This window comes from Salmo salar, chromosome ssa20 (genome assembly GCF_905237065.1).
Source record: "Salmo salar chromosome ssa20, Ssal_v3.1, whole genome shotgun sequence".
NCBI classification, from domain to species: Eukaryota; Metazoa; Chordata; class Actinopteri; order Salmoniformes; family Salmonidae; genus Salmo; species Salmo salar.
In genome coordinates, this window is record NC_059461.1 from 75921139 (window position 1) to 75946697 (window position 25559).

At 46.6% G+C, this 25559-nt stretch overlaps 1 protein-coding gene and 1 pseudogene across 1 annotated transcript; one reads left to right on the forward strand and one right to left on the reverse strand.

Annotated features, from left to right (window-relative positions):
- The first annotated feature begins 842 nt into the window (after positions 1 to 842).
- Positions 843 to 20297, forward strand: LOC106581343 (period circadian protein homolog 2-like; annotated as a pseudogene).
- Positions 20298 to 23515: 3218 nt separating this feature from the next.
- LOC106581358 (transcription cofactor HES-6) lies at positions 23516 to 25293 on the reverse strand. Its single transcript, XM_014163365.2, has 4 exons — positions 24985 to 25293; positions 24784 to 24870; positions 24556 to 24631; positions 23516 to 24407 (listed from the first exon to the last, which is right to left on the reverse strand). Exons 1-4 carry the CDS (start codon positions 25066 to 25068, stop codon positions 23944 to 23946), a joined length of 711 nt encoding a protein of 236 aa, XP_014018840.1. The 5' UTR covers positions 25069 to 25293; the 3' UTR covers positions 23516 to 23943.
- Between the last annotated feature and the right edge of the window lie 266 nt (positions 25294 to 25559).

A 25559-nucleotide genomic window follows, 5' to 3' on the forward strand; every position in this document is an offset into this window, starting at 1 on the left:
CCTCTGAACTAGGCAGTTAACCCACTGTTCCCCGGTAGGCCATCATTGTAAATAAGAATTTGTTCTTAACTGACTTGCCTAGTTAAATAAAGGTAAATAAAGAATTTGAGTTTTCCTGATCAGGGCCATTTTAATACCTTTCTGACTGACTCTCTCCTGATGACAGCTCTGGTTTTCCTGATCAGGGCCATTTTAATACCTTTCTGACTGACTCTCTCCTTATGACAGCTCTGGTTTTCCTGATCAGGGCCATTTTAATACCTTTCTGACTGACTCTCTCCTGATGACAGCTCTGGTTTTCCTGATCAGGGCCATTTTAATACCTTTCTGACTGACTCTCTCCTGATGACAGCTCTGGTTTTCCTGATCAGGGCCATTTTAATACCTTTCTGACTGACTCTCTCCTGATGACAGCTCTGGTTTTCCTGATCAGGGCCATTTTAATACCTTTCTGACTGACTCTCTCCTGATGACAGCTCTGGTTTTCCTGATCAGGGCCATTTTAATACCTTTCTGACTGACTCTCTCCTGATGACAGCTCTGGTTTTCCTGATCAGGGCCATTTTAATACCTTTCTGACTGACTCTCTCCTGATGACAGCTCTGGTTTTCCTGATCAGGGCCATTTTAATACCTTTCTGACTGACTCTCTCCTGATGACAGCTCTGGTTTTCCTGATCAGGGCCATTTTAATACCTTTCTGACTGACTCTCTCCTGATGACAGCTCTGGTTTTCCTGATCAGGGCCACTTTAATACCTTTCTGACTGACTCTCCTTTAATAGGTTTTTGTTTTGTCCAATAGGATATTTTTGCTGTCGCTGTCTCTCTCATCACATGGAAGATGGTGTACAATGCTAAGTTTGTAGAGTTCCTGACCCCTCAGGATGTCAGTGTGTTCTACAGCTTCACCACACCCTACCGCCTGCCCTCCTGGAGTATGTGCACTGGAACAGGTACCTATGACCCTTCTACTCATGCATTTTTACATTTACATTTAAGTCATTTAGCAGACGCTCTTATCCAGAGCGACTTACAAATTGGTGCATTCACCTTATAATATCCAGTGGAACAACCACTTTACAATAGTGCATCTAAATCTTTTAAGGGGGGGGGTTAGAAGGATTACTTTATCCTATCCCAGGTATTCCTTGAAGAGGTGGGGTTTCAGGTGTCTCCGGAAGGTGGTGATTGACTCCGCTGTCCTGGCGTCGTGAGGGAGCTTGTTCCACCATTGGGGTGCCAGAGCAGCGAACAGTTTTGACTGGGCTGAGCGGGAACTGTGCTTCCTCAGAGGTAGGGAGGCGAGCAGGCCAGAGGTGGATGAACGGAGTGCCCTTGTTTGGGTGTAGGGCCTGATCAGAGCCTGAAGGTACGGAGGTGCCGTTCCCCTCACAGCTCCGTAGGCAAGCACCATGGTCTTGTAGCGGATGCGAGCTTCGACTGGAAGCCAGTGGAGAGAGCGGAGGAGCGGGGTGACGTGAGAGAACTTGGGAAGGTTGAACACCAGACGGGCTGCGGCGTTCTGGATGAGTTGTAGGGGTTTAATGGCACAGGCAGGGAGCCCAGCCAACAGCGAGTTGCACTAATCCAGACGGGAGATGACAAGTGCCTGGATTAGGACCTGCGCCGCTTCCTGTGTGAGGCAGGGTCGTACTCTGCGAATGTTGTAGAGCATGAACCTACAGGATCGGGTCACCGCCTTGATGTTGGTGGAGAACGACAGGGTGTTGTCCAGGGTCACGCCAAGGCTCTTAGCACTTTGGGAGGAGGACACAAGGGAGTTGTCAACCGTGATGGCGAGATCATGGAACGGGCAGTCCTTCCCCGGGAGGAAGAGCAGCTCCGTCTTGCCGAGGTTCAGCTTGAGGTGGTGATCCGTCATCCACACTGATATGTCTGCCAGACATGCAGAGATGCGATTCGCCACCTGGTTGTCAGAAGGGGGAAAGGAGAAGATTAATTGTGTGTCATCTGCATAGCAATGATATGAGAGACCATGTGAGGATATGACAGAGCCAAGTGACTTGGTGTATAGCGAGAATAGGAGTGGGCCAAGAACAGAGCCCTGGGGGACACCAGTGGTGAGAGCACGTGGTGCGGAGACAGATTCTCGCCACGCCACCTGGTAGGAGCGACCTGTCAGGTAGGACGCAATCCAAGCGTGGGTGGCGCCGGAGATGCCCAGCTCGGAGAGGGTGGAGAGGAGGATCTGATGGTTCACGGTATCAAAGGCAGCAGATAGGTCTAGAAGGATGAGAGCAGAGGAGAGAGAGTTAGCTTTAGCAGTGCGGAGAGCCTCCGTGACACAGAGAAGAGCAGTCTCAGTTGAATGCCCAGTCTTGAAACCTGACTAATTAGGATCAAGAAGGTCATTCTGAGAGAGATAGCAAGAGAGCTGGCCAAGGACGGCACGTTCAAGAGTTTTGGAGAGAAAGGAAAGAAGGGATACTGGTCTGTAGTTGTTGACATCGGAGGGATCGAGTGTAGGTTTTTTCAGAAGGGGTGCAACTCTCGCTCTCTTGAAGACGGAAGGGACGTAGCCAGCGGCATGCAGACGTATGTCTTCCCTTCTACGCACTCAACGATACAAGCTGTACAGTAAATCAAATCCAATTTATTTATAAAGCCCTTCTTACATCAGCTGATATCTCAAAGTGCTGTACAGAAACCCAGCCTAAAACCCCAAACAGCAAGCAATGCAGGTGTAGAAGCACGGTGGCTAGGACAAACTCCCTAGAAAGGCCAGAACCTAGGAAGAAACCTAGAGGGGAACCAGGCTATGAGGGGTGGACAGTCCTCTTCTGGCTGTGCCGGGTGGAGATTATAATAGACCATGGCCAAGATGTTCAAATGTTCATAGATGACCAGCAGGGTCAAATAATAATCACAGTGGTTGCCGAGGGTGCAACAGGTCAGCACCTCAGGAGTTGGCTTTTCATAGCCGATCATTCAGAGTATCTCTACCACTCCCGCTGTCTCTACAGAGATGAAAGCAGCAAGTCTGTGACAGGTAGCACGTCCGGTGAACAGGTCAGGGTTCCATAGCTGCAGGCAGAACAGTTGAAACTGAAGCAGCAGCACGGCCAGGTGGACAGCAAGGAGTCATCAGGCCAGGTAGTCCTGAGGCATGGACACATGCATACGCATGAGGAAGCACATCTACACTCATATCCTGTGGATATTGATGAGCAGCAGGTAGGCTGTTGGAAATAGACTCAACTGGATCCATCTGGCTGCTTGGATCTATATTCATCCTCTCTCTCGCTTTCTCTCTCTCTCTCGGAATCGTCTCCCACAGAGTGCATGCAGGCAAAATCCTTCTTCTACTGCGAGGTCGAGATGGGAGATAGAGCAGGAAACGATTGATCATAGTTCTAACAGTCTGACTCAGGAGGGAGAAGGGGGTTTTAGAGTGGTAGGGAGAGGACGGATGTGAAGGGGGATGAGGGAGTCAGTTTTGTTATTTCATCCCCACCTACTGGTCAGGGACTGAGGCGATCTGTATGCTGTAAAGAAGCAATTTAGTCTTGTACAGGGGGAGGTAGTATTGGTATGTGTATATATACAGTGCCTTTGGAAAGTATTCAGAACCCTTGACTTTTTCCACATTTTGTTATGTTACAGCCTTCTAAAATGGGTACACACAATACCCCATAATGACAAGCGAAAACAGGTTTCTGCACTTTTCTTAAAAATAAAAAACAGAAATACCTTATTTACATAAGTATTCAGACCATTTGCTATGAGACTGGAAATTGAGCTCAGGTGCATCCTCTTTTCATTGATCATCCTTGAGATGTTTCTACAACTTGGAGTCCAAATGTGGTAAATGATATTTATTGGACATGATTTGGAAGGGCACACACCTGTCTATTTAAGGTCCAACAGTTGACAGTGCATGTCAGAGCAAAAACCACACCATGAGGTCGAAGGAATTGTCCGTAGACCTCCAAGACAGGATTGTGTCGAGGCACAGATCTGGGGAAGGGTACCAAAACATTTCTGCAGCATTGAAGGTCCCCAGGAACACATTGGCCTTCATCATTCTTAAATGGAAGAAGTTTAGAACCAGCAAGACTCTTCCTAGAGCTGGCCGCTTGGCCAAACTGAGCAATCGGGGGAGAAGGGCCTTGGTCAGGGAGGTGACCAAGAACCCGATGGTCACTCTGACAGAGCTCTAGAGTTCCTCTGTGGAGATGGGATAACCTTCCAGAGGGACAACCATCTTCGCAGCACTCCACCAATCATGTCTTTACGGTAGTGGCCAGACGGAAGCCACTCCTCAGTAAAAGGCACATGACAGCCCACTTGGAGTTTGCCAAAAGGCACCTAAAGACTCTCAGACCATGAGAAACAAGATTGTCTGGTCTGATGAAACCAAGATGGAACTCTTTAGCCTGAATGCCAAACATCCCGTCTGGAGTGGGGATGTTTTTCAGCGGCAGGGACTGAGAGACTAGTCAGGATCGAGGCAAAGATGAACGGAGCAAAGTACAGAGAGATCCTTAATGAAAACCACCTCCTCGAGCGCTAAGGACCTCAGACTGGGGCGATGGTTCACCTTCCAACAGGACAACGACACTAAGCACACAGCCAAGACAATGCAGGAGTAGCTTTGGGACAAGTCTCTGAATGTTCTTGAGTGGCCCAGCCAGAGCCCGGACTTGAACCCGATTGAACATCTCTGGAGACACCTGAAAATAGCTGTGCAGCAATGCTCCCCATCCAACCTGATAGAGCTTGAGAGGATCTGCAGAGAAGAATAAGAGAAACTCCCCAAATACAGGTGTGCCAAGCTTGTAGCATCATACCCAAGAAGACTCAAGGCTGTAATCACTGCCAAAGGTGCTTCAACAAAGTACTGAGTAAAGGGTCTGAATTCTTATGTAAATGTGATATTTCATTTTTATATATATATTGTCATGACTGTCCTGATCAGGTCAGGGTACAGGAGACCACCACCCTACAGATTATCTCCCAAAACCCCAACAGATGAGGAGAGATCTAGGGGTCTGAAGATGTGGGGGTTTTATGACCCCTCACGCCATAATAAACCTTAGGCCACAGAGAAATTCCTTTGTCCTCACAATGGAATTCTGGGCTCAGAACATTAAACATGCAATAAAGGGACTTTGGAACAATGGTTTCCGTCAGCCACAACGGTGGTCATGACGAGAGGTGGAATATGAAAATGTATGTAACTTTTGAATTGTTATTAAAGGTTAAGAGATGACGTTATTATGAAAACATTGTACCTTTAAGAGTTTTCCCAGTATATGCCTGATGTTTATACATTGTACGTTGTGTGGAAAATATCCAAATCAAAGAGAATGTTTTGGTAAAGATGAGATGTGAAGGTAGTGTCTAAAATAGGATTTTAGTCAAATCTAGGCCTTGCCCCTTAACTTGGTCCGCCCAGAGAATTGCCCTAAAGGCGGTTACGCCCACTTCTGACCCAAGGGTATAAGACAGGAGAGTGAAGAATTAACATAGGAGACTAATTGACCCCAAGCTGCAGCGAAGGTCTAACAAAGTCAACGAACCCCAAAACGAAACACAAGGTTGAAGACAAAGAAATCTTTTTCTACACGAGCTACGGACGAGTAGCTGTGTCTAAGCGGGTGAATTCAAGCCAAACCACCCAGCCTCCACTCTCCATTGAATCGTGGTATATACACCGTTCGAGTCCGAAGCTGTGAGCTCTGAGCTACAGAGCTGTCTGTCCTCAGAAGACCCCTTTCAGATCAAGGGCGAGGGATCAGACCACTTAGCCAAGAAGGACACTGACATCGTGAGGACAACCAGAGAGTTGCGCCAGAGAAGTGCGTCATTGAGAAGCCTAAACGACACACGCGGAGCTTCCCACCTGAGACCTCCAACACGTAATTACATCATTATATTCTGACCCATAAGAGCGGCAGTTCGGGGCAAGGCTAGGTTTAAATAAGCATGGCTGACAAATGAACCCAAATGTATATTTCTCTCGTGTACTTTCTTGGTTTCTCTCTCTTTTAAATCCCCATTTTGGGTAACGCGCCATAGTGTGTTGGCCCGTTATACTAAGTCCTAATCAATAGCTAGACTGTGTTTTGTGTATGTGTATTTTTATCATCATTTTAGCTTGCTAGTAAATAAATAATCAACTAAGATTGATGTGGTAAACTCATTGGTGAAGCCCGGGTCCGTGCAGATTCCCGGATTATGCGACGTTCAGAATGAGACTGTAGAGGAAATTGATTAATTTAGCGACTGTTGTAAAATCGATATTCTGATATCCTTTGAGTTAATTTGGGAAATAGAAACTCAATCAAAATACTGTTCCCATGGTGCCCCAGGTTGATGAGTTAATAATTGCTTGATTCATTGCTTAATTCATTTAATCACGCAATTATAAACCGTTAATCATTCGATGAGCAACAGTCGTCACATTAACTAATACAACGTCACGACAAAATATATATATATATAATTAGCAAACATTTCTAAAAATGTATTTTTGCCTTATCATTATGCGGTATTGTGTGTAGATTGATGAGTGTGTGTGTATATGCACTGCTCAAAAACATAAAGGGAACACTTAAACAACACAATGTAACTCCAAGTCAATCACACTTCTGTGAAATCAAACTGTCCACTTAGGAAGCAACACTGATTGACAATAAATTTCACATGCTGTTGTGCAAATGGAATAGACAACAGGTGGAAATTATAGGCAATAAGCAAGACACCCCCAATAAAGGAGTGGTTCAGCAGGTGGTGACCACAGACCACTTCTCAGTTCCTATGCTTCCTGGCTGATGTTTTGGTCACTTTTGAATGCTGGCGGTGCTTTCACTCTAGTGGTAGCATGAGACGGAGTCTACAACCCACACAAGTGGCTCAGGTAGTGCAGCTCATCCAGGATGGCACATCAATGCGAGCTGTGGCAAGAAGGTTTGCTGTGTCTGTCAGCGTAGTGTCCAGAGCATGGAGGCGCTACCAGGAGACAGGCCAGTACATCAGGAGACGTGGAGGAGGCCGTAGGAGGGCAACAACCCAGCAGCAGGACCACTACCTCCGCCTTTGTGCAAGGAGGAGCACTGCCAGAGCCCTGCAAAATGACCTCCAGCAGGCCACAAATGTGCATGTGTCTGCTCAAACGGTCAGAAACAGACTCCATGAGGGTGGTATGAGGGCCCGACGTCCACAGGTGGGGGTTGTGCTTACAGCCCAACACCGTGCAGGACGTTTGGCATTTGCCAGAGAACACCAAGATTGGCAAATTCGCCACTGGCGCCCTGTGCTCTTCACAGATGAAAGCAGGTTCACACTGAGCACGTGACAGACGTGACAGAGTCTGGAGACGCCGTGGAGAACGTTCTGCTGCCTGCAACATCGTCCAGCATGACCGGTTTGGCGGTGGGTCAGTCATGGTGTGGGGTGGCATTTCTTTGAGGAGCCGCACAGCCCTCCATGTGCTCGCCAGAGGTAGCCTGACTGCCATTAGGTACCGAGATTAAATCCTCAGACCCTTGTGAGACCATATGCTGGCGCGGTTGGCCCTGGGTTCCTCCTAATGCAAGACAATGCTTGACCTCATGTGGCTGGAGTGTGTCAGCAGTTCCTGCAAGAGGAAGGCATTGATGCTATGGACTGGCCCGCCCGTTCCCCAGACCTGAATCCAATTGAGCACATCTGGGACATCATGTCTCGCTCCATCCACCAACGCCACGTTGCACCACAGACTGTCCAGGAGTTGGCGGATGCTTTAGTCCAGGTCTGGGAGGAGATCCCTCAGGAGACCATCCGCCACCTCATCAGGAGCATGCCCAGGCGTTGTAGGGAGGTCATACAGGCACGTGAAGGCCACACACACTACTGAGCCTCATTTTGACTTGTTTTAAGGACATTACATCAAAGTTGGATCAGCCTGTAGTTTGGTTTTCCACTTTAATTTTGAGTGTGACTCCTAATCCAGACCTCCATGGGTTGATAAACTGGATTTCCATTGATTATTTTTGTGGGATTTTGTTGTCAGCACATTCAACTATGTAAAGAAAAATGTATTTAATAAGATTATTTCTTTTATTCAGATCTAGGATGTGTTATTTTAGTGTTCCCTTTATTTTTTTGAGCAGTAATATATATATTTCTGAGCATATATATATATATATTTATTTATTTATTTATTTATTTATTTATTTATTTTAAATCCATTTCAGAATAAGGCTGTAACCTAACAAAATGTGGAAAAAGTCAAGGGGTTTGAATACTTTCAGAAGGCACTGTATGTATGTATGTGTGATTTATTGTTCTGGCTGAGGAACAGGCCTGCTACTGGCTGAGAGGGTACACTCCGGCTATGATGGTAAGACACATACAGACCCTCTCTGTGATCTCTGTGTCGGCCTTCCCTGTAGCTCAGTTGGTAGCGCATGGTGTTTGCAACGCCAGGGTTGTGGGTTCGATTCCCACGGGGGGCCAAGTACGAAGAAAAAACACAAATGTATGAAATAAAAAAAAAATGAAATGTATGCATTCACTACTGTAAGTCGCTCTGGATAAGAGCGTCTGCTAAATGACTAAAATGTAAAAATGTGTCTCTCTCAGCACTGTCGTATTGCAGTGAGTCTCATACACATATTAGAATACACATACATTCCATCCTAATGCCCATTCACACCCTAACATACACACTCTCTACACAGCCTTTCTTTTTTACATAATTTCTGTTTTCCTCCCCAGCCCCCAGGATCCCTTCTGACAAGCACATCTTCACCACAACACACACACAGCTGTGTGTTCCAGGACATGGACGAGAAGTGAGGTCATAAACAATCATACACAACACCTCATCTGTTTAAGTGCAAGGCTGATGTGCATTTTTAACTTCTAGTGTCCCTGTCTGTAATAATGTGTAGGGGTGTTGTTTGTGATCATGTAACCATAACCTCTGGTGTGTCACTCAGGGCTGTTCCATTATTGGGGTACCTCCCCCAGGACCTGTTTGGAACCCGTGTTCTGCTGCACCTGCACCCCAGTGACCGGCCAATCATGCTGGCCATCCACCGCAAGAGCGACACTCTCTTTGATTCAGACCGATCTGATTTGTTGATTTAGTATTACTTTCAAAACAGACCCTATATAACTAAAGTAAGTTTAGACTCAATGTGTGAATGGGGGTATTTTTGTTGGTACTTTTTATCCCTTTTTATCCCCAATTTTGTGATCTCCAATAGGAAGTTACAGTCTTGTCCCATAGCTGCAACTCCCTTACAGACTCGGGAGAGGCAAAGGTCGAGAGCCATGCGTCCTCCGAAACAAGACCGTGCCAAGCTGTACTGCTTCTTGACACACTACTCGCTTAACACCGGAAGCCAGCGGCACAAATGTGTCGGAGGAAACTCAGTACACCTGGCGACCGTGTCAGCGTGCACGTGCCCAGCCTGCAACAGGAGTTGCTAGAGCGCAATGGGACAAGGACATCCCAGCCTGCCAAACCCTCCCCTAACCCGGACAACGCTGGGCCAATTGCGTACAGCCTCATGTGTTTCCTGGTCGCGTCTGGCTGCGACACAGCCCGGGATCAAACCCACATCTGTAGTGACGCCTCTAGCACTGCGATGCAGTGCCTTATACCGCTGTGCCACTCGGGAGTCCTACTCAGTACTTTGTTGAAGCGTCTTTAGCAGCCTTGAGTCTTCTTGGGTATGACAATACAAGCTTGGCACACCTGTATCTGGGGAGTTTCTCTCGGTGCCTTAGACTGCTGCGCCACTCGGGAGGCCAGTACTCTTGGAATTTAAATAAGAGTTGAAAAGAAATTGACCCAACCCTGTTATGTAGCCAAAAACATACAGGGGAGAAAGCATCCAATTACACACTCCTACACTGTCTGTCTGTCTGTCTGTCTGTCTGTCTGTCTGTCTGTCTGTCTGTCTGTCTGTCGAACAGCTTTTTGACCACTCAAACCGGTTCTGTGCGCGGAATGGTGAGTTATTATTTATTTATCTCACCTTTATTTAACCAGGTAGGCAAGTTGAGAACAAGTTCTCATTTACAATTGCGACCTGGCCAAGATAAAGCAAAGCAGTTCGACAACATACAAAAACACAGAGTTACACATGGAGTAAAACAACATACAATCAATGATACAGTAGACAAAAATAAGACTATATACAATGTGAGCAAATGATGTGAGATAAGGGAGGTAAAGGCAAAAAAAGGCCATGGTGGCAATGTAAATAAAGTATAGCAAGTAAAACACTGGAATGGTAGAATTATAATTTGAAGAAAGTTCAAAGTTAAAATATAAATAATATGGTGCAAGGAGCAAAATAATAAATTAAATAAATAAATACAGTAGGGGAAGAGGTAGTAGTTTGGGCTAAATTATAGATGGGCTATGTACAGGTGCAGTGATCTGGGAGCTGCTCTGATAGCTGGTGCTTAAAGCTAGTGAGGGAGATAAGTGTTTCCAGTTTCAGAGATTTTTGTAGTTCGTTCCAGTCATTGGCAGCAGAGAACTGGAAGGAGAGATGACCAAAGGAGGAGTTGGCTTTAGGGGTGACCAGTGAGATATACCTGCTGGAGCGCGTGCTACGAGTGGGTGCTGCTATGGTGACCAGTGAGCGGAGATAAGGGGGGACTTTACCTAGCAGGGTCTTGTAGATGACCTGGAGCCAATGTGTTTGGCGACGATTATGAAGCGAAGGCCAGCCAACGAGAGCGTACAGGTCGCAGTGGTGGGTAGTATATGGGGCTTTGGTGACAAAACGGATGGCACTGTGATAGACTGCATCCAGCTTGTTGAGTAGGGTATTGGAGGCTATTTTGTAAATGACATCGCCGAAGTCGAGGATTGGTAGGATGGTCAGTTTTACGAGGGTATGTTTGGCAGCATGAGTGAAGGATACTTTGTTGCGAAATAGGAAGCCAATTCTAGATTTAACTTTGGATTGGAGATGATTGATGTGAGTCTGGAAGGAGAGTTTACAGTCTAACCAGACACCTAGAATTTGTGGATAACTACAAATACCTAAGTCAGAACCGTCCAGAGAAGTGATGCTGGACAGGCGGGCAGGTGCAGGCAGCGATCGGTTGAAGAGCATGCATTTAGTTTTACTTGTATTTAGGAGCAGTTGGAGACCACGGAAGGAGAGTTGTATGGCATTGAAGCTCATCTGGAGGGTTGTTAACACAGTGTCCAAAGAAGGGCCAGAAGTATACAGAATGGTGTCGTCTGCGTAGAGGTGGATCAGAGATTCACCAGCAGCAAGAGCGACATCATTGATGTATACAGAGAAAAGAGTTGGCCCAAGAATTGAACCCTGTGGTACCCCCATAGAGACTGCCAGAGGTCCGGACAGCAGGCCCTCCGATTTGACACACTGAAATCTATCAGAGAAGTAGTTGATGAACCAGGCGACGCAATCGTTTGAGAAACCAAGGCTACTGAGTCTGCCGATGAGGATGTGGTGATTAACAGAGTCAAAAGTTTTGGCCAGGTCAATGAATACGGCAGCACAGTATTGTTTCTTATCGATGGCGGTTACGATGTCGTTTAGGACCTTGAGCGTGGCTGAGGTGCACCCATGACCAGCTCTGAAACCAGATTGCATAGCGGAGAGGGTGCGGTGGGATTCGAAATGGTCGGTAATCTGTTTGTTGACTTTGCTTTCGAAGACCTTAGAAAGGCAGGGTAGGATGGATATAGGTCTGTAGCAATTTGGGTCAAGAGTGTCACCTCCTTTGAAGAGGGGGATGACAGCAGCTGCTTTCCAATCTATGGGAATCTCAGACGACACGAGAGGTTGAACAGGCTATTAATAGGGGTTGCAATAATTTCAGCAGATAATTTTAGAAAGAAAGGGTCCAGATTGTCAAACCCAGCTGATTTGTAGGGGTCCAGATTTTGCAGCTCTTTCAGAACATCAGCTGAATGGATTTGGGAGAAGGAGAAATGGGGGAAGCTTGGGCGAGTAGCTGTGGGGGGTGCAGTGCTGTTGAATGCAGTAGGGGTAGGTAGGTGGCAAGCATGGCCAGCCGTAGAAAAATGCTTATTGAAATTCTCAATTATAGTGGACTTATCGGTGGTGACAGAGTTTCCTATCCTCATTGCAGTGGGCAGTTGGGAGGAGGTGTTCTTATTCTCCATGGACTTTACAGTGTCCCAGAACTTTTTAGAGTTTGAGTTGCAGGAAGCAAATTTCTGTTTGAAAAAGCTAGCCTTGGCGTTTCTAACTGCCTGTGTGTATTGGTTTCTAACTTCTCTGAAAAGTTGCATATCGCGGGGGCAGTTCGATGCTAATGCAGAATGCCACAGGATATTTTTGTGTTGGTTAAGGGCAGTCAGGTCTGGGGAGAACCAAGGGCTATATCTGTTCCTGGTTCTACATTTCTTGAAAGGGGCATGCTTATTTAAGATGGTGAGCAAGGCATTTAAAAAAAATAACCAGGCATCCTCTACTGACGGGATGAGGTCAATATCTTTCCAGGATACCAGGGCCAGGTCGATTAGAAAGGCTTGCTCGTTGAAATGTTTCAGGGAGCGTTTGACAGTGATGAGTGGAGGGCGTTTGACCTCTGAACCATTACGGGTGCAGGCAATGAGGCAGTGATCGCTGAGATCTTGGTTGAAAACAGCAGAGGTGTATTTAGAGGGCACGTTGGTTAGGATGATATCTATGAGGGTGCCAGTGTTTGCGGCTTTGGGGTTGTACCTGGTGGGTTCATTAATAATTTGTGTGAGATTGAGGGCATCAAGCTTGGATTGTAGGATGGCTGGGGTGTTAAGCATGTCCCAGTTTAGGTCACCTAGTAGCACGAGCTCTGAAGATATATGGGGGGCAATCAGTTCACATATGGTGTCCAGAGCACAGCTAGGGGCCGAGGGGGGTCTATAGCAGGCGGCGATGGTGAGAGACTTGTTTTTGCAGAGGTGGATTTTTAAAAGTAGAAGTTCAAATTGTTTGGGTACAGACCTGGATAGCAGGACAGAGCTCTGCAGGCTATCTCTGCAGTAGATTGCAACACCGCCCCCTTTGGTCGTTCTATCTTGTCTGAAAACGTTGTAGTTGGATGAAGATTTCAGAGTTTTTGGTGGACTTCCTAAGCCAAGATTCAGACACAGCTAGGACATCTGGGTTGGCAGAGTGTGCTAAAGCAGTGAATAAAACAAACTTAGGGAGGAGGCTTCTAATGTTAACATGCATGAAACCAAGGCAATTACGGTTACAGAAGTCATCAAAAGAGAGCGCCTGGGGAGTAGGAGTGGAGCCAGGCACTGCAGGGCCTGGATTCACCTCTACATCCCCAGAGGAGCAGAGAAGAATGAGTATAAGGGTACGGCTAAAAGCTATAAGAATTGGTCGTCTGTGATGTCCAGAATAGAGAGAAAAGGGAGCAGGTTTCTGGGGGCGATAAAATAGCTTCAAGGTATAATGTACAGACAAAGGTATGGTAGGATGTGAATACAGTGGATGTAAACCTAGGCATTGAGTAATGATGAGAGAGATATTGTCTCTATAAACATCATGCATGCTTAGCCGAGTGATCAAAGGGTCCAGTGAGATTCAGACAGGTAGCCGGGCCATAGGTAGCAAGCTGGTGGAAGATGGAGGGAGGTCTGTTTTTAGCCACCTCGTGCGTTTCCGTCTGTGGGTTAGTGGGGTTCCGTGTGGAAGGGGGGACCAGTCCAAGTTGGCAAAATAGTTAGTTATAGTGGCCCAAGAAAAGTGTCCGATAGACCTATTCAGATCGCAGCCGATAAGACAGCTAACGATTAACGATTAGTGGGCTGCAGATGGGCGATCAGGTTACGTCGCGACGGAGGGGCCAGTTGGATAACTCCCTCGGGCAGATAACGTCGGTGGTCCAGTCGTGAAGGCCCGATGGGGCTCCGCATCGGCAGTAAAGCGGGTCAGGATAGGTGACTGTAGCCCAGGAGACACTTCAGCTGGCTAGCTCAGGAAAAGCCCACGAGTGGCTGACGGAACTCTTCAGCTGGTTAGCTCCGGGATAATGTGTGTTAATTCCGGGACCGACCTTGCCAATAGTCACTCAGGTAGCAGCTAGTTAGCTGCAAGATCCAGGTGTAAATGTCCAGAGCCTGTGGTAGAAATCGGGGAAAGGAGAGAGAATAGGTCCGGTATACTCTGGTCTGAGTCGCGCTGTACAAAGTCTGGCGATAGCTTTTCGAGCTAATGGATAGCTAACCGTGGCTAGCTGAACTCCAACGGTAGCCAGTGAAAATGGCTAACATCTGGCTAGCTTCTGTTGTGGATTTCGGATTTGAGGTAAATAATACTTTCTTTTTTAAATTGGTTAGGCGGGTTGCAGGAGAGTGCTTTGAGGTTGAGTTTTAGAAGAAAAAATGTAAAAAGATAATGCGAAGAAAAATATCTAAATATATATATACACACGGGACACGACAAGAGGAGGGTAAAGGACGTCTGAACTGCTATGCCATCTTGGATATCCAAGTGTGTCACCATAGATACCAGGTGGTCCAGCTTCGTCAACCCCTGGAGCCGCAAGGTCTCCTTTGACATCGGCAGGCACAAAGTCTGCATATGAGTCACACACACACACACACACAAATTATCGGTAGTGACACATGAAAAATATATCAGGCCAGTGAGACGTCACTGGAGTGTCAGTTATGCATCAGTGTTTGTGAAATGTAATTTGACATTGTGTCTATGATGTTTCAGGGGTCCGGTAAATGAAGACGTGTTTGCAGTTCCTATCGTCACAGAGGGGAAGTTAATGGACTCTGACATCCAGGAGATAACTGAGCGGTTCCACAGACTGCTGCTGCAGGTCAGCACACAGACACACACTTTACAATTCACATTCTTTCTCACATGGCACTATCCTCTGTGTGTTTCTATAACAACACTTTTCCTCCTACAACCGGTCCACAACATGGGCTCCGGTGGTTACGGTAGCCATGGCAGCAATGGTTCCCATGAGCAGCTGCTGAGTATGGGGTGGCCTAGCGAGACCAACGGGAACGCCCTTGAGAACAGAATTATGGTTGCGGAACCAAGCAAATCCAAGCTGGTGAGTTGATGGCATTCTCTGCAGTTCTTCCCTGGTTGTCTTCAGTATTCTAAATCAATGTCTCATCATTTTCTCTGCTCTTCCCCACTCACACCATCTCTCTATCTGTGTGTGTGTCTTACAGAAAACATTCCAGGAGATCTGTAAAGGGGTCCACATGTTGAAGAGTCAGGACCAGCAGGTCTACTCTCCCTCCAAACCTGAATCCAGGAAAACCACAGACATTAAGTGGTGTGTGTGTGTGTGTTAGAAAATATTGACGGTTTTGAGCTTGTAAATGCGTGCGTGTGTATATGCACATGTCTGTGAGAGTGTGTGTTTGCTAACAGATGTGTGTCTCCAGCTGGAGCTTAGCAGCTGAAGAGCCCTGTGATGTTTCTGAAGGATTCAGCGGTGCCCCCTCTGCTGGTCAAGGACATTACTGCTACTGCTGCTGCCAGTGTGGAGGAGGTCACCTATAACAACCAGACTGTCTACTCCTACCAGCAGATCAGCTGTCTGGACAGTGTCTGCAGGTCTAACAAGGTATATACAATATCTCCATCACACTGCTAAACGTCCCATAGAAACAATCACTCTAAAGCTTGATGTGTGAGCATAACTAATAGCAGTGTCTTCTTCACCCTCTTGTCCTTCAGATCCAGGCCTGTCTATGAAGGCCCCTATGAAGCTTTCCTCTGGCGCCGCCCGGTGGTGGGAGGGCCCCTGGCTCTGCCCAGCAAGGCTGAGAGCGTGGTGTCAATCACCAGTCATTGTAGCTATAGCAATACCATCGTCCATGTAGGAGACAAGAAACGCCAGACAGAATCTAGTGAGCAGACACACACTGTTATGTTTCATTCTAATTGGCTCTTTCCTGTGATTGACCTCTCCAGAGAATTCTGAGAGTCCCACCCCTCCAGCGTTGCCAGTCACTGTGGTATCCCCACCCACCCAGGAAAGGACCTATAAGAGGCTGAGGCTGACCAAGCAGGTGTTGTCAGCGCACACACAAGGAGGAGCAAGCCTTTCTTACCCGCTGTAAGGAACTCCGCAACGCCAGAACCTTCCAGAAAGACTGCTCCACGTACCTGCACAGACCGAGAGGTCTGACCAACACCCAGGATAAGCAAAATGCATAGTTACATACACACAGCATTGTGGAAAATGTGGCTTTGGGAACATCTGAGCTAGACGTTAAGATCCATCTCATAGATATTCTTCACTGACTATGTTGTGTGTCTTCTCTCCTCAGAAGCCGCAGGTACCGGAGATGTTGCTAAACAGAGCGCGGCCAGGCGCTGGGGCCTCCCCCGCTGCAACCAAGAAGGGCAGTCGAAATTAGAAATCCAAGAAGCCCCGCGTAAAGTGTCCTGAGTCCACTGTAAACCCTCCATCCCCCGCAGGGCCTGAAACGGACAGCTTGGTCACCATTTTTGAAGCCTCCCAGTCCCAGGCCTTCTCCTAGCCCTACCCTGCCATGGTGCCAGGCTACCCCTGTCAGGCTACCCTGTTTTCCCTACCGCCCCTGCCCAGATCACTCGCCCTGACCCCACTGTCTCCACTGGCTTTGGGGAGGGCCAGAGCAGCCAGGCTCCACCCACTGCTACGCCATACCCTGCCCCTATCGTCACCCCCTGGTGGCTTTAATTGTGCCCAACTACCTATTCCCTCAGATGGGACAGATAGGCCAGATTGGTCAAATAGCCACAGCACCTTCCTTCTTTCCTGAGCAGACCTCCTGCCAGCCCTAACCTGCCTACACCTCCCAGCACCCATCCCCTGGAATTCCCCCTCAGGCAACCTTTAACTCCCAGCAGGCCTTCCAAGCCCCTCAGACGACCTACACTACCCAGCAGCCCTTCCAAACCGCCTACACTACCCAGCAGCCCTTCCAAACCGCCTACTCTACCCAACAGGCCTTCTTGTGCCAGCCCTCCTTCCCAGTGCAGGCTCAGTTTGTCCCCCAGGATTCCTACCCCACTGAAGCCTTCCCCTTCGGCCAAAGCCCCGGCCATGGAGACCAGAGAGGGGGCAGTGTCCCGCTGCTCCATCCCTTCCTCCACTGGCTGGGAGCCGGCTGCGTCTCCCCCACTGTTTGAGTGTCACTGCAGCTCTCCCCTGCAGCTCAACCTGCTGCAGCTAGAGGACAGCATGGCACCCCCTAGTGGAGCTCCAGGGAGCAGTATAGCAGCAGAGAAGTGTCTGGCAGCTCAGCCTGAGGAGGACCTACAGCAGGTGAGACACCTGTTGTAGAAGAGGAGAGGATGTGTTATAGATTTAAGCAATAAGGCCCGAGGGGGTGTGGTATATGGCCAGTATACCACAGCTAAGGGCAGCCACGCGGCGTGCCTGGATACAGCCCTTAGCCATGGTATATTGGCCGCTTACAAATATAGACCTCGGACCTCAGTTCTTATCAAGCCATACTAACAGAATAACTCCAAACTACACAGACAATTATTTCTACTGACCTAGACTAGTGCATGTTATCTTTAGAGTTTCCTGAAAATCCATGAGCCGACAATACTCTGTCGATGTGCCCTTGAGCAAGGCACTTAACCCTAAATGCTCCTGTAGGTCGCTCTGGATAAGAGTGTCTGCTAAATGATTAAAAAAATAATATGTAATTGGCTATTAGCTAATTCAAAAACCCATGTTGGTAACACAATGAAGAGAAGCTAAGTAGATGAGAAGCACAGTTGTTAATCATTTCTAACAGAGCTATCTCTCTGTGTGAACAGGGACATCCAGAAGGTGTTGAGGGAGGACCAGCAGAGACTGAGACTGATGCAGAAGAGCCAGCCACATTTCTCCTCTGTCCAGCGGAGGGAGCTAGTGAAGGAACAGCCCTGGGTGAGGATGGGGGTTCTGCCCAAGGCCATCGACGTCAAGGTACGTCAAACATCTGGCTTCACACACACATCTCACACACAAACAAGTTTACCTCCCACTCAAAACACACACACACACACACACACACACACACACACACACACACACACACACACACACACACAGATCTGCCTATGTCGTCATGTGGGTCAATACTGTACTAACCTACACGTATCCTTGTATTGTACCCCTACCCCGGTCAAGAGCACTGCACCCCCCACAGCAACTCGCCCAAGCCTTCCCCATTTTCTCCTTCTCCCAAATCCAGTCAGCTGATGTTCTGAAAGAGCTGCAAAATCTGGACCCCTACAAATCAGCCGGGCTAGACAATCTGGACCCTTTCTTTCTAAAATTATCTGCTGAAATTGTTGCAACCCCTATTACTAGCCTGTTCAACCTCTCTTTCGTGTCGTCTGAGATTCCCAAAGATTGGAAAGCAGCTGCGGTCATCCCTCTCTTCAAAGGGGGGACACACTCTTGACCTAAACTGCTACAGACCTATATCTATCCTACCCTGCCTTTCTATGGTCTTCGAAAGCCAAGTCAACAAACAGATTACCAACCATTTCGAATCCCACCGCACCTTCTCCGCTATGCAATCTGGTTTCAGAACTGGTCATGGGTGCACCTTAGCCACGCTCAAGGTCCTAAACGATATCTTAACTGCCATCGATAAGAAACAATACTGTGCAGCCGTATTCATTGACCGAGTCGAAAGCCTTGGCCAGGTCAATCACCACATCCTCATCAGCAGACTCAATAGCCTTGGTTTCTCAAATGATTGCCTCGCCTGGTTCACCAACTACTTCTCTGATAGAGTTCAGTGTGTCAAATTGGAGAGCCTGTTGTCCAGACCTCTGGCAGTCTCTATGGGGTGCCACAGGGTTCAATTATTGGGCCAACTCTCTTCTCTGTATACATCAATGATGTCGCTCTTGCTGCTGGTGAGTCTCTGATCCACCTCTACGCAGACGACACCATTCTGTATACTTCTGGCCCTTCTTTGGACACTGTGTTAATAACCCTCCAGACGAGCTTCAATGCCATACAACTCTCCTACCGTGGCCTCCAACTGCTCTTAAATACAAGTAAAACTAAATGCATGCTCTTCAACCAATCGCTGCCTGCACCTGCCCGCCCGTCCAGCATCACTACTCTGGACGGTTCTGACTAAGAATATGTGGACAACTACAAATACCTAGGTGTCTGGTTAGACTGTAAACTCTCCTTCCAGACTCACATCAAACATCTCCAATCCAAAGTTAAATCTAAAACTGGCTTCCTATTTCGCAACAAAGCATCCTTCACTCATGCTGCCAAACATTCCCTTGTAAAACTGACCATCCTACCGATCCTCGACTTCGGCGATATCATTTACAAAATAGCCTCCAATACCCTACTGAATAAATTGCATGCAGTCTATCACAGTGCCATCCGTTTTGTCACCAAAGCCCCATATACTACCCATCACTGCAACCTGTATGCTCTCGTTGGCTGGCCCTCGCTTCATACTCGTCGCCAAACCCACTGGCTCCAGGTCATCTACAAGACCCTGCTAGGTAAAGTCCCGCCTTATCTCAGCTCGCTGGTCACCATAGCAGCACCCACCTGTAGCACGCGCTCCAGCAGGTATATCTCTCTGGTCACCCCCAAAGATAATTCCTCCTATGGCCGCCTCTCCTTCCAGTTCTCTGCTGCCAATGACTGGAATGAACTACAAAAATCTCTGAAACTGGAAACGCTTATCTCCCTCACTAGCTTTAAGCACCAGCTGTCAGAGCAGCTCACAGATTACTGCACCTGTACATAGCCCATCTATAATTTTGCCCAAACTACTACCTCTTCCCCTACTGTATTTATTTATTTATTTAGCTCCTTTGCACCCCATTATTTCTACTTCCACTTTCTTCCACTGCAAATCTACCAAAGCTACCATTCCAGTGTTTTACTTGCTATATTGTATTTACTTTGCCACGATGGCCTTTTTTTGCCTTTACCTCCCTTATCTCACCTCATTTGCTCACATTGTATAAAGACTTATTTTTCTACTGTATTATTGACTGTATGTTTGTTTTGCTCCATGTGTAACTCTGTATTGTTGTATGTGTCGAACTGCTTTGCTTTATCTTGGCCAGGTCGCAGTTGTAAATGAGAACTTGTTCTCAACTTGCCTACCTAGTTAAATAAAGGTGAAATTTAAAAAAAATTATGTTATCAGGAATGTTTGTACTGTGAAGACTCGGCCTCAGCCCCTATCAAGGAGGACCTTCCTGATATGGAGGAAGAGGAGGGGGACTCACAGGAAAAAATGGTCTGCATGTTAGAAAAGGCCAGGGCCGATTTGTCGTCCCAGTCCGCCCCTGGCAGTCAGACTTGAACAAAACAGGGAAATTCAGACACATACAGTGCATTCAGGAAGTATTCAGACCCCTTGACTTTTTCCACATTTCGTTACGTTATAGCCTTATTCTAAAATAGATTGAAATGGGGTTTTTTTTTGTGCCTGGCAAAATCAGTTTGCCTGGCAACTGGCCATGATCGGGAGTCCCATAGGGCGGTGCACAATTGGCCCAGCGTTGTCCTGGTTAGGGTTTGGCCGGGGTAGGCCATCATTGTAAATAAAAAATGTGTTCTTAACTGATTTGCGTAGTTAAATAAAGGTAAAAAATATATAAAATAAATAAACAAATTAAAACTACCATACCCCTTTAAAAGGGACTTAAATATTTTGTCTTTCCCATTCACCCTCTGAATGGCACACACACACTCAAGGCTTAAAAATCATTATTTAATCTGTCTCCTCTATCTACACTGATTGAAGTGGATTTAACAGGTAACATCAATAAGGGATCATAGCTTTCATCTTGATTCACCTGGTCAGTCTATGTCATGGAAGGAGCAGTTGTTCTTAATGTTTTGGACACTCAGTGTATATTTGTCTCACTGCTACTTTGAGAACCTGATATTTTAGCACAGTTCATAGCTTTTTTGTAGGCACTTTCCCCCTAGTGTTAATTAATCTGGACAGGTAAGGGTTTGTTTTGTTGTGATGGTGCTCCATGGGGTTTTCACCCTATATTTTACTTGAATGTGGGCTATAATAACATTTTAAGGCTGGAACCTGATGAAGAAGAACAAAACTCAGATGGTGAGATTGTGTGACTATTGTTCAAAAGCAGCTGGCAATTTCGAATATCGACCGATTGGCTTCTCTGACTCAAATCAGTGTACTCAATGGGAGGATTATCTGTTTATGAGTGTTGTGCGTGTGAAAGCATCAAACAGATCAGGGAAAGCCACAATAAACTGTCAGAGCGGATGAAGGGCTAGGCTGAGGCGTTCTGTTAGATCAGTGATTGTTCTTCAGAGTCAGACAGTTGATAGGAGAGACGCATCCAAGGATGGAATGGGAGTCCCAGGGGATCCGTATCAAAGCCATATGCTCTCATTCACGTTTGAAATCCTCATGCCAACTGACACCGGCCACTAACCTTTAACCCCGGAATTCAAATTCACCGTCACGAATCCTCAGCTGATGCGTTTGGGATGCTGTGCAATTGTTATTTTGCCCTTGTCATTCACTGATCGCTAAAACGAATTTTGTAATGTCGTCGACATGTCATATGTCATTTTAGATGAATGGTGATTGTGCGCCATTAGGATAATGATGGGAAACAGGCCCGGGGGTCCCTGTTTTGATGCAACAGATGCTTTATGCACATTTGGGACTATGGCTTTACCAAGCAACAGCGGGCTTTGGGAAACTAATGGGGGAAATGGCTCATGATACAGATATCATCATTACAAAAGTCTATGAATTGGTCTTATAATAAACTATCTATATAATAGTTTTGTTATAGCCTAAGTTATTTGTTTTGTCATTCTTAAGGCCCACATTTCTTTAAAAATGTCCTTTGACAGGTGCAAAGACGAACCAAAGATATAGGCTACTGTGTCTGTGTCAGTATCTTTCAACTCCCCGACTTTGTCGCCATTCTGTCAAGTGGTAGCCTGCCGATCCAAAGCTTTGATCAGTGTGTCCTCCTCTGCTTCCATGCCCGCTGTTCACACCTCGTCAAAGTCGTGGCACAGGTGTGAACATCTTCAAGCCCCCTGCGGCTGCTCAACGCTAATCCGACTTGTCAGCCATTCCTTCATCAAAAGCTGACAACAGTCTGTAAATCTATTAATGTGGATTTGAATAACAATTAACATCCGTAATGAATGTATTTTTCAGTAAACGTATTTATTTTATTTAAGAAATGCCAAAAGTGCCCGTTGTTGCAAAATCACCCAGCCACCCATCAATGGTTTTTCCAGTGCTTGTGTCTTCTTTATTGGTGGCACTCATTAGTGCACAGTCGGTTTATTGTACTTGTGATTGAAACTTGTCTGTCTAAGCAAATCGATGAGCAAAGGATGTTGAACTTGTGTTCATATTCCACGTTGAGCTATGCATGATAGACTAGGCTATCTAGCCTATAGTCAGGCCTGTCATGTTCGTATCGGTAGTCTCTATGCAGGTAACCCAATTGCGGTTTCACGGTCAAAGGGCCAAGTAGGCTAATGGCTTTGGAAAGCTGCGAGCAATTATTACGGCAATTATTACGGTTAATATTCAATAGGAGACATTGGAAATGGAAGCGCGCAGCACTTTGTAGGCTACTTTAGGCACACGTTATTTCAAGTCAAGATTTGTGTTTATGGTGATTAGAATCGTACAGCAATGTGCCTTTTTAAAATGATGTCAAGTAACTGTAGTGGTGGTGCCGTTTTATACGACCGTGGACAGGATCTAACGTTGCTCTGTGGAATATGGAAACCATTGTACCTGACGTGTTACCAGTGACACTTGGTGTGGCAGGGACGTCAGAGGTGCGACTTTAGCCAGGTATTGGCGTTGCTTTCCACTGCACTAGCGGAACCTTTCATGTGCGGACAGGACGCGAAGCGCGTCTTTGTACTCTAGGAGAGGACGCCTGTGGGGGAGAGATTTAGAAATTGAACGTGGCTGAACTGGACGCGACACAGACCTATAATTTATTCGACTGAAATGAGATGATAATGGAATCGCTCGATCATGTTTTATTGCATGTTATAAATTACAGGCCTATCACAAATGTATCTTTCAAGATTGACTTCTGCATTCTTTATGGACTGTTTCCAGGTGCTTTAAAAAAGAATGAATGAATGAATGAATGAATGAATGAATGAATGAATGAGAATGAATGAATGAATGAATGAATAAAATGCCTCAAACACAGGATTTTGATTATTGGTGTGGCACTGGCCTCTTTTCATAGGCTTATCATTTTGTTTCAATGCGTTTTTAGCAATTGGATAATAACCTGACTAGCAAGAGGCCTGTAAGTGTTGTAAGTTTATGTTTCAGGCTGCACTTCCTCTTAATTTCTTTAATGTTTGTCAATTGGGCGATTCAATTGCCATGTGATATTAGGTACTCTGCCAATCGTTTAAAATGTTATGCTAACAGACGTCAAGTCATTCTAGCCTGAAATGCCTTTTAACTGGTTTACTTTGAGTCGTTCTGTAAGATGGTGTAAACAAAAACAAGCACAAGTTATACATGAAGAGTCATTTTCATTAAATTATTTTATTAATCACATTGACAGTTTTTAGGACAAAACATTCTACACATTGTTACAGCGTCAAGTGGTTGGGGTGAAATATAAGCGTTTCTCTTCAAGGTTAAATGGCGAATAAACTATAGGCTACACGCCCAAGGGCCTTTTTTCTTCACTGGAAAAAAAGATTTATAGCCTATTTAAGGCATTGCCGAAGTATTTCGGTCTCTAAAAGAGCTTTTTATTATGCAAATCCTCTATACATAATGAGATATTTACAAAAACAAATATGAGCAGTTCTCAATTGCGCAATAGCAGGAAGTGAATTTCCGGCGACATGCGCTTTCCAGGTAACAGACGATATCACAGCCTGGGGTCAGGTAGACTCCAAACTATTCTATTAAATCCCAAAGGCAGACAGTTGACCAGTACGGGCCACTACCAGGGCCTCCACATGGATTTGGAGTAGGTGATAGTGGGGATGTTCTGGGCTTCTTGGTTCTCCAGTGCGTCGGTAGCGCGCTGGTTGTGCTCGCTGTCTGTCTCGTACAGGTCAGAGCACAGGTCCTCACTGGAGGTGTTGGAGTCGGCGGGAGAGAGGGCCGAGGAAGAGCCGCTGGCTATACTTCTGCATCCGGGTGAGGCTAGGGCCACGCTCACTGCCTCGCCGGCTGGCCAAGTGCTGCCGTTGTTGCTGGAAGTGTCCGATATTATATCCATAACCATGTCCTGGAAGTGGTCCTCGTTCAAGGGCATACACTCCAGCAGGTGGTTCAGTAGCTCGGCCGCCACCGTCGCGTCTATCCCGGGACAGTTGGACACAAACATATGGACCTCATGCATGCACTGGATGTAGCCTGCTGCAAATCTCTCGCTGGCCTCCCGGTTCATGATGTCAGTCTCTGAGGAAGAAATTAAATTAGGCCTACTTAGATTCAATTGCACTCCCACAGTGGGCGTTAAATGTTAAGCCGCACCTGATATGGGCCTAAATGCACTTCGATGAGTGGAGGAAAGTGTCAATAGGCTGTACCATTGCTCACTGCTTACCTTGGGGACGATCCTTGAGAATGTGCTCCACTTTTTTCACCGTCATCTCCAGAACCTCTGCATTCTCCACCTTTGACTGAAACCGAGGGGAGACGAAGTGAAAAATATTAGATTTAATTCGCATCTATTGTAGTATGACCGGTAGGTATTATTGCAGAGGCTACGCTCAAGCCAATAAGCGCAGCCGCGCCAGGTGAGTCTATTGCGGGGTAGGTGCGCCAAACTCACGTCGGTGTCAGCGAGCAAGGTCCGGAGCTCCTGCAAACTCTCATTGATACGAGCACGCCTCTTCTTCTCCACCAAAGGTTTTCTCGCCTGTAACAATGACACATAGGCCATTTAGTACGTTGTACCAATGTAATAACTGTATTACTAGGGTAGGCTACTATATAGAATGGGATCAGCGACACAACCACAGATGCCCCTTACCTTTCTATCCCCTTTATTAATCCCGTAGTAGTCATCCTCATCCATGCCAAATCCGTTCTTGATGTGCAGAGCCGAGGGGGCCATGTTGGTTTTGATCCCGAGCCGTGCAGTCAGTCTGAGATCCCAGTTTGTATTCCACTGTTATTTTCCCGATCCGTGAAAGAGAGCAGCTGGCAAACGGAACCGGTCAGAGAAAATCTATACACGACAGGCGAGACGCCCTGTGATTATTGTACAATCTTCGCGAGACGTACTGCTGGCACTATAGAGCTGTTGTAGGTATTTATAAGGACTCATTTGCATATGAATGTGTGGTTTGTCTGCACTAGCCATGGGACAACAGAGCACACACCGCGAGAGCCAATCAGAGCCCTCTCCTTTGTCTTCGGCCAGCCCTTTCTGCGCGGTGAGAATCAGTAGTGGTCACAAGTCATCTTTTGGGTTGCGTATCCGGCGACAGTGTTTTTTGTTGTTGTTGATCAACCGTAGGCTATTCACTTAGGCTACTGTTTAAGAAATAATGACCATTTTGGAAAAAAAAGTAGCCTACATGTGCATTGCATGGTAATAACAAA

Bases quoted from the DNA above. Each gene is read 5' to 3' on its own strand.
- LOC106581358 (XM_014163365.2), bottom strand. From the start codon at position 25,068: ATGGCCCCCTCGGCTCTGCACATCAAGAACGGATTTGGCATGGATGAG. The intron at 24,632-24,783 runs GTGAGTTTGGCG...CCTCGGTTTCAG, and splicing joins CCTTGCTCGCTGACACCGAC to TCAAAGGTGGAGAATGCAGA. The intron at 24,408-24,555 runs GTAAGCAGTGAG...TTTCTTCCTCAG, and splicing joins TCTCAAGGATCGTCCCCAAG to AGACTGACATCATGAACCGG.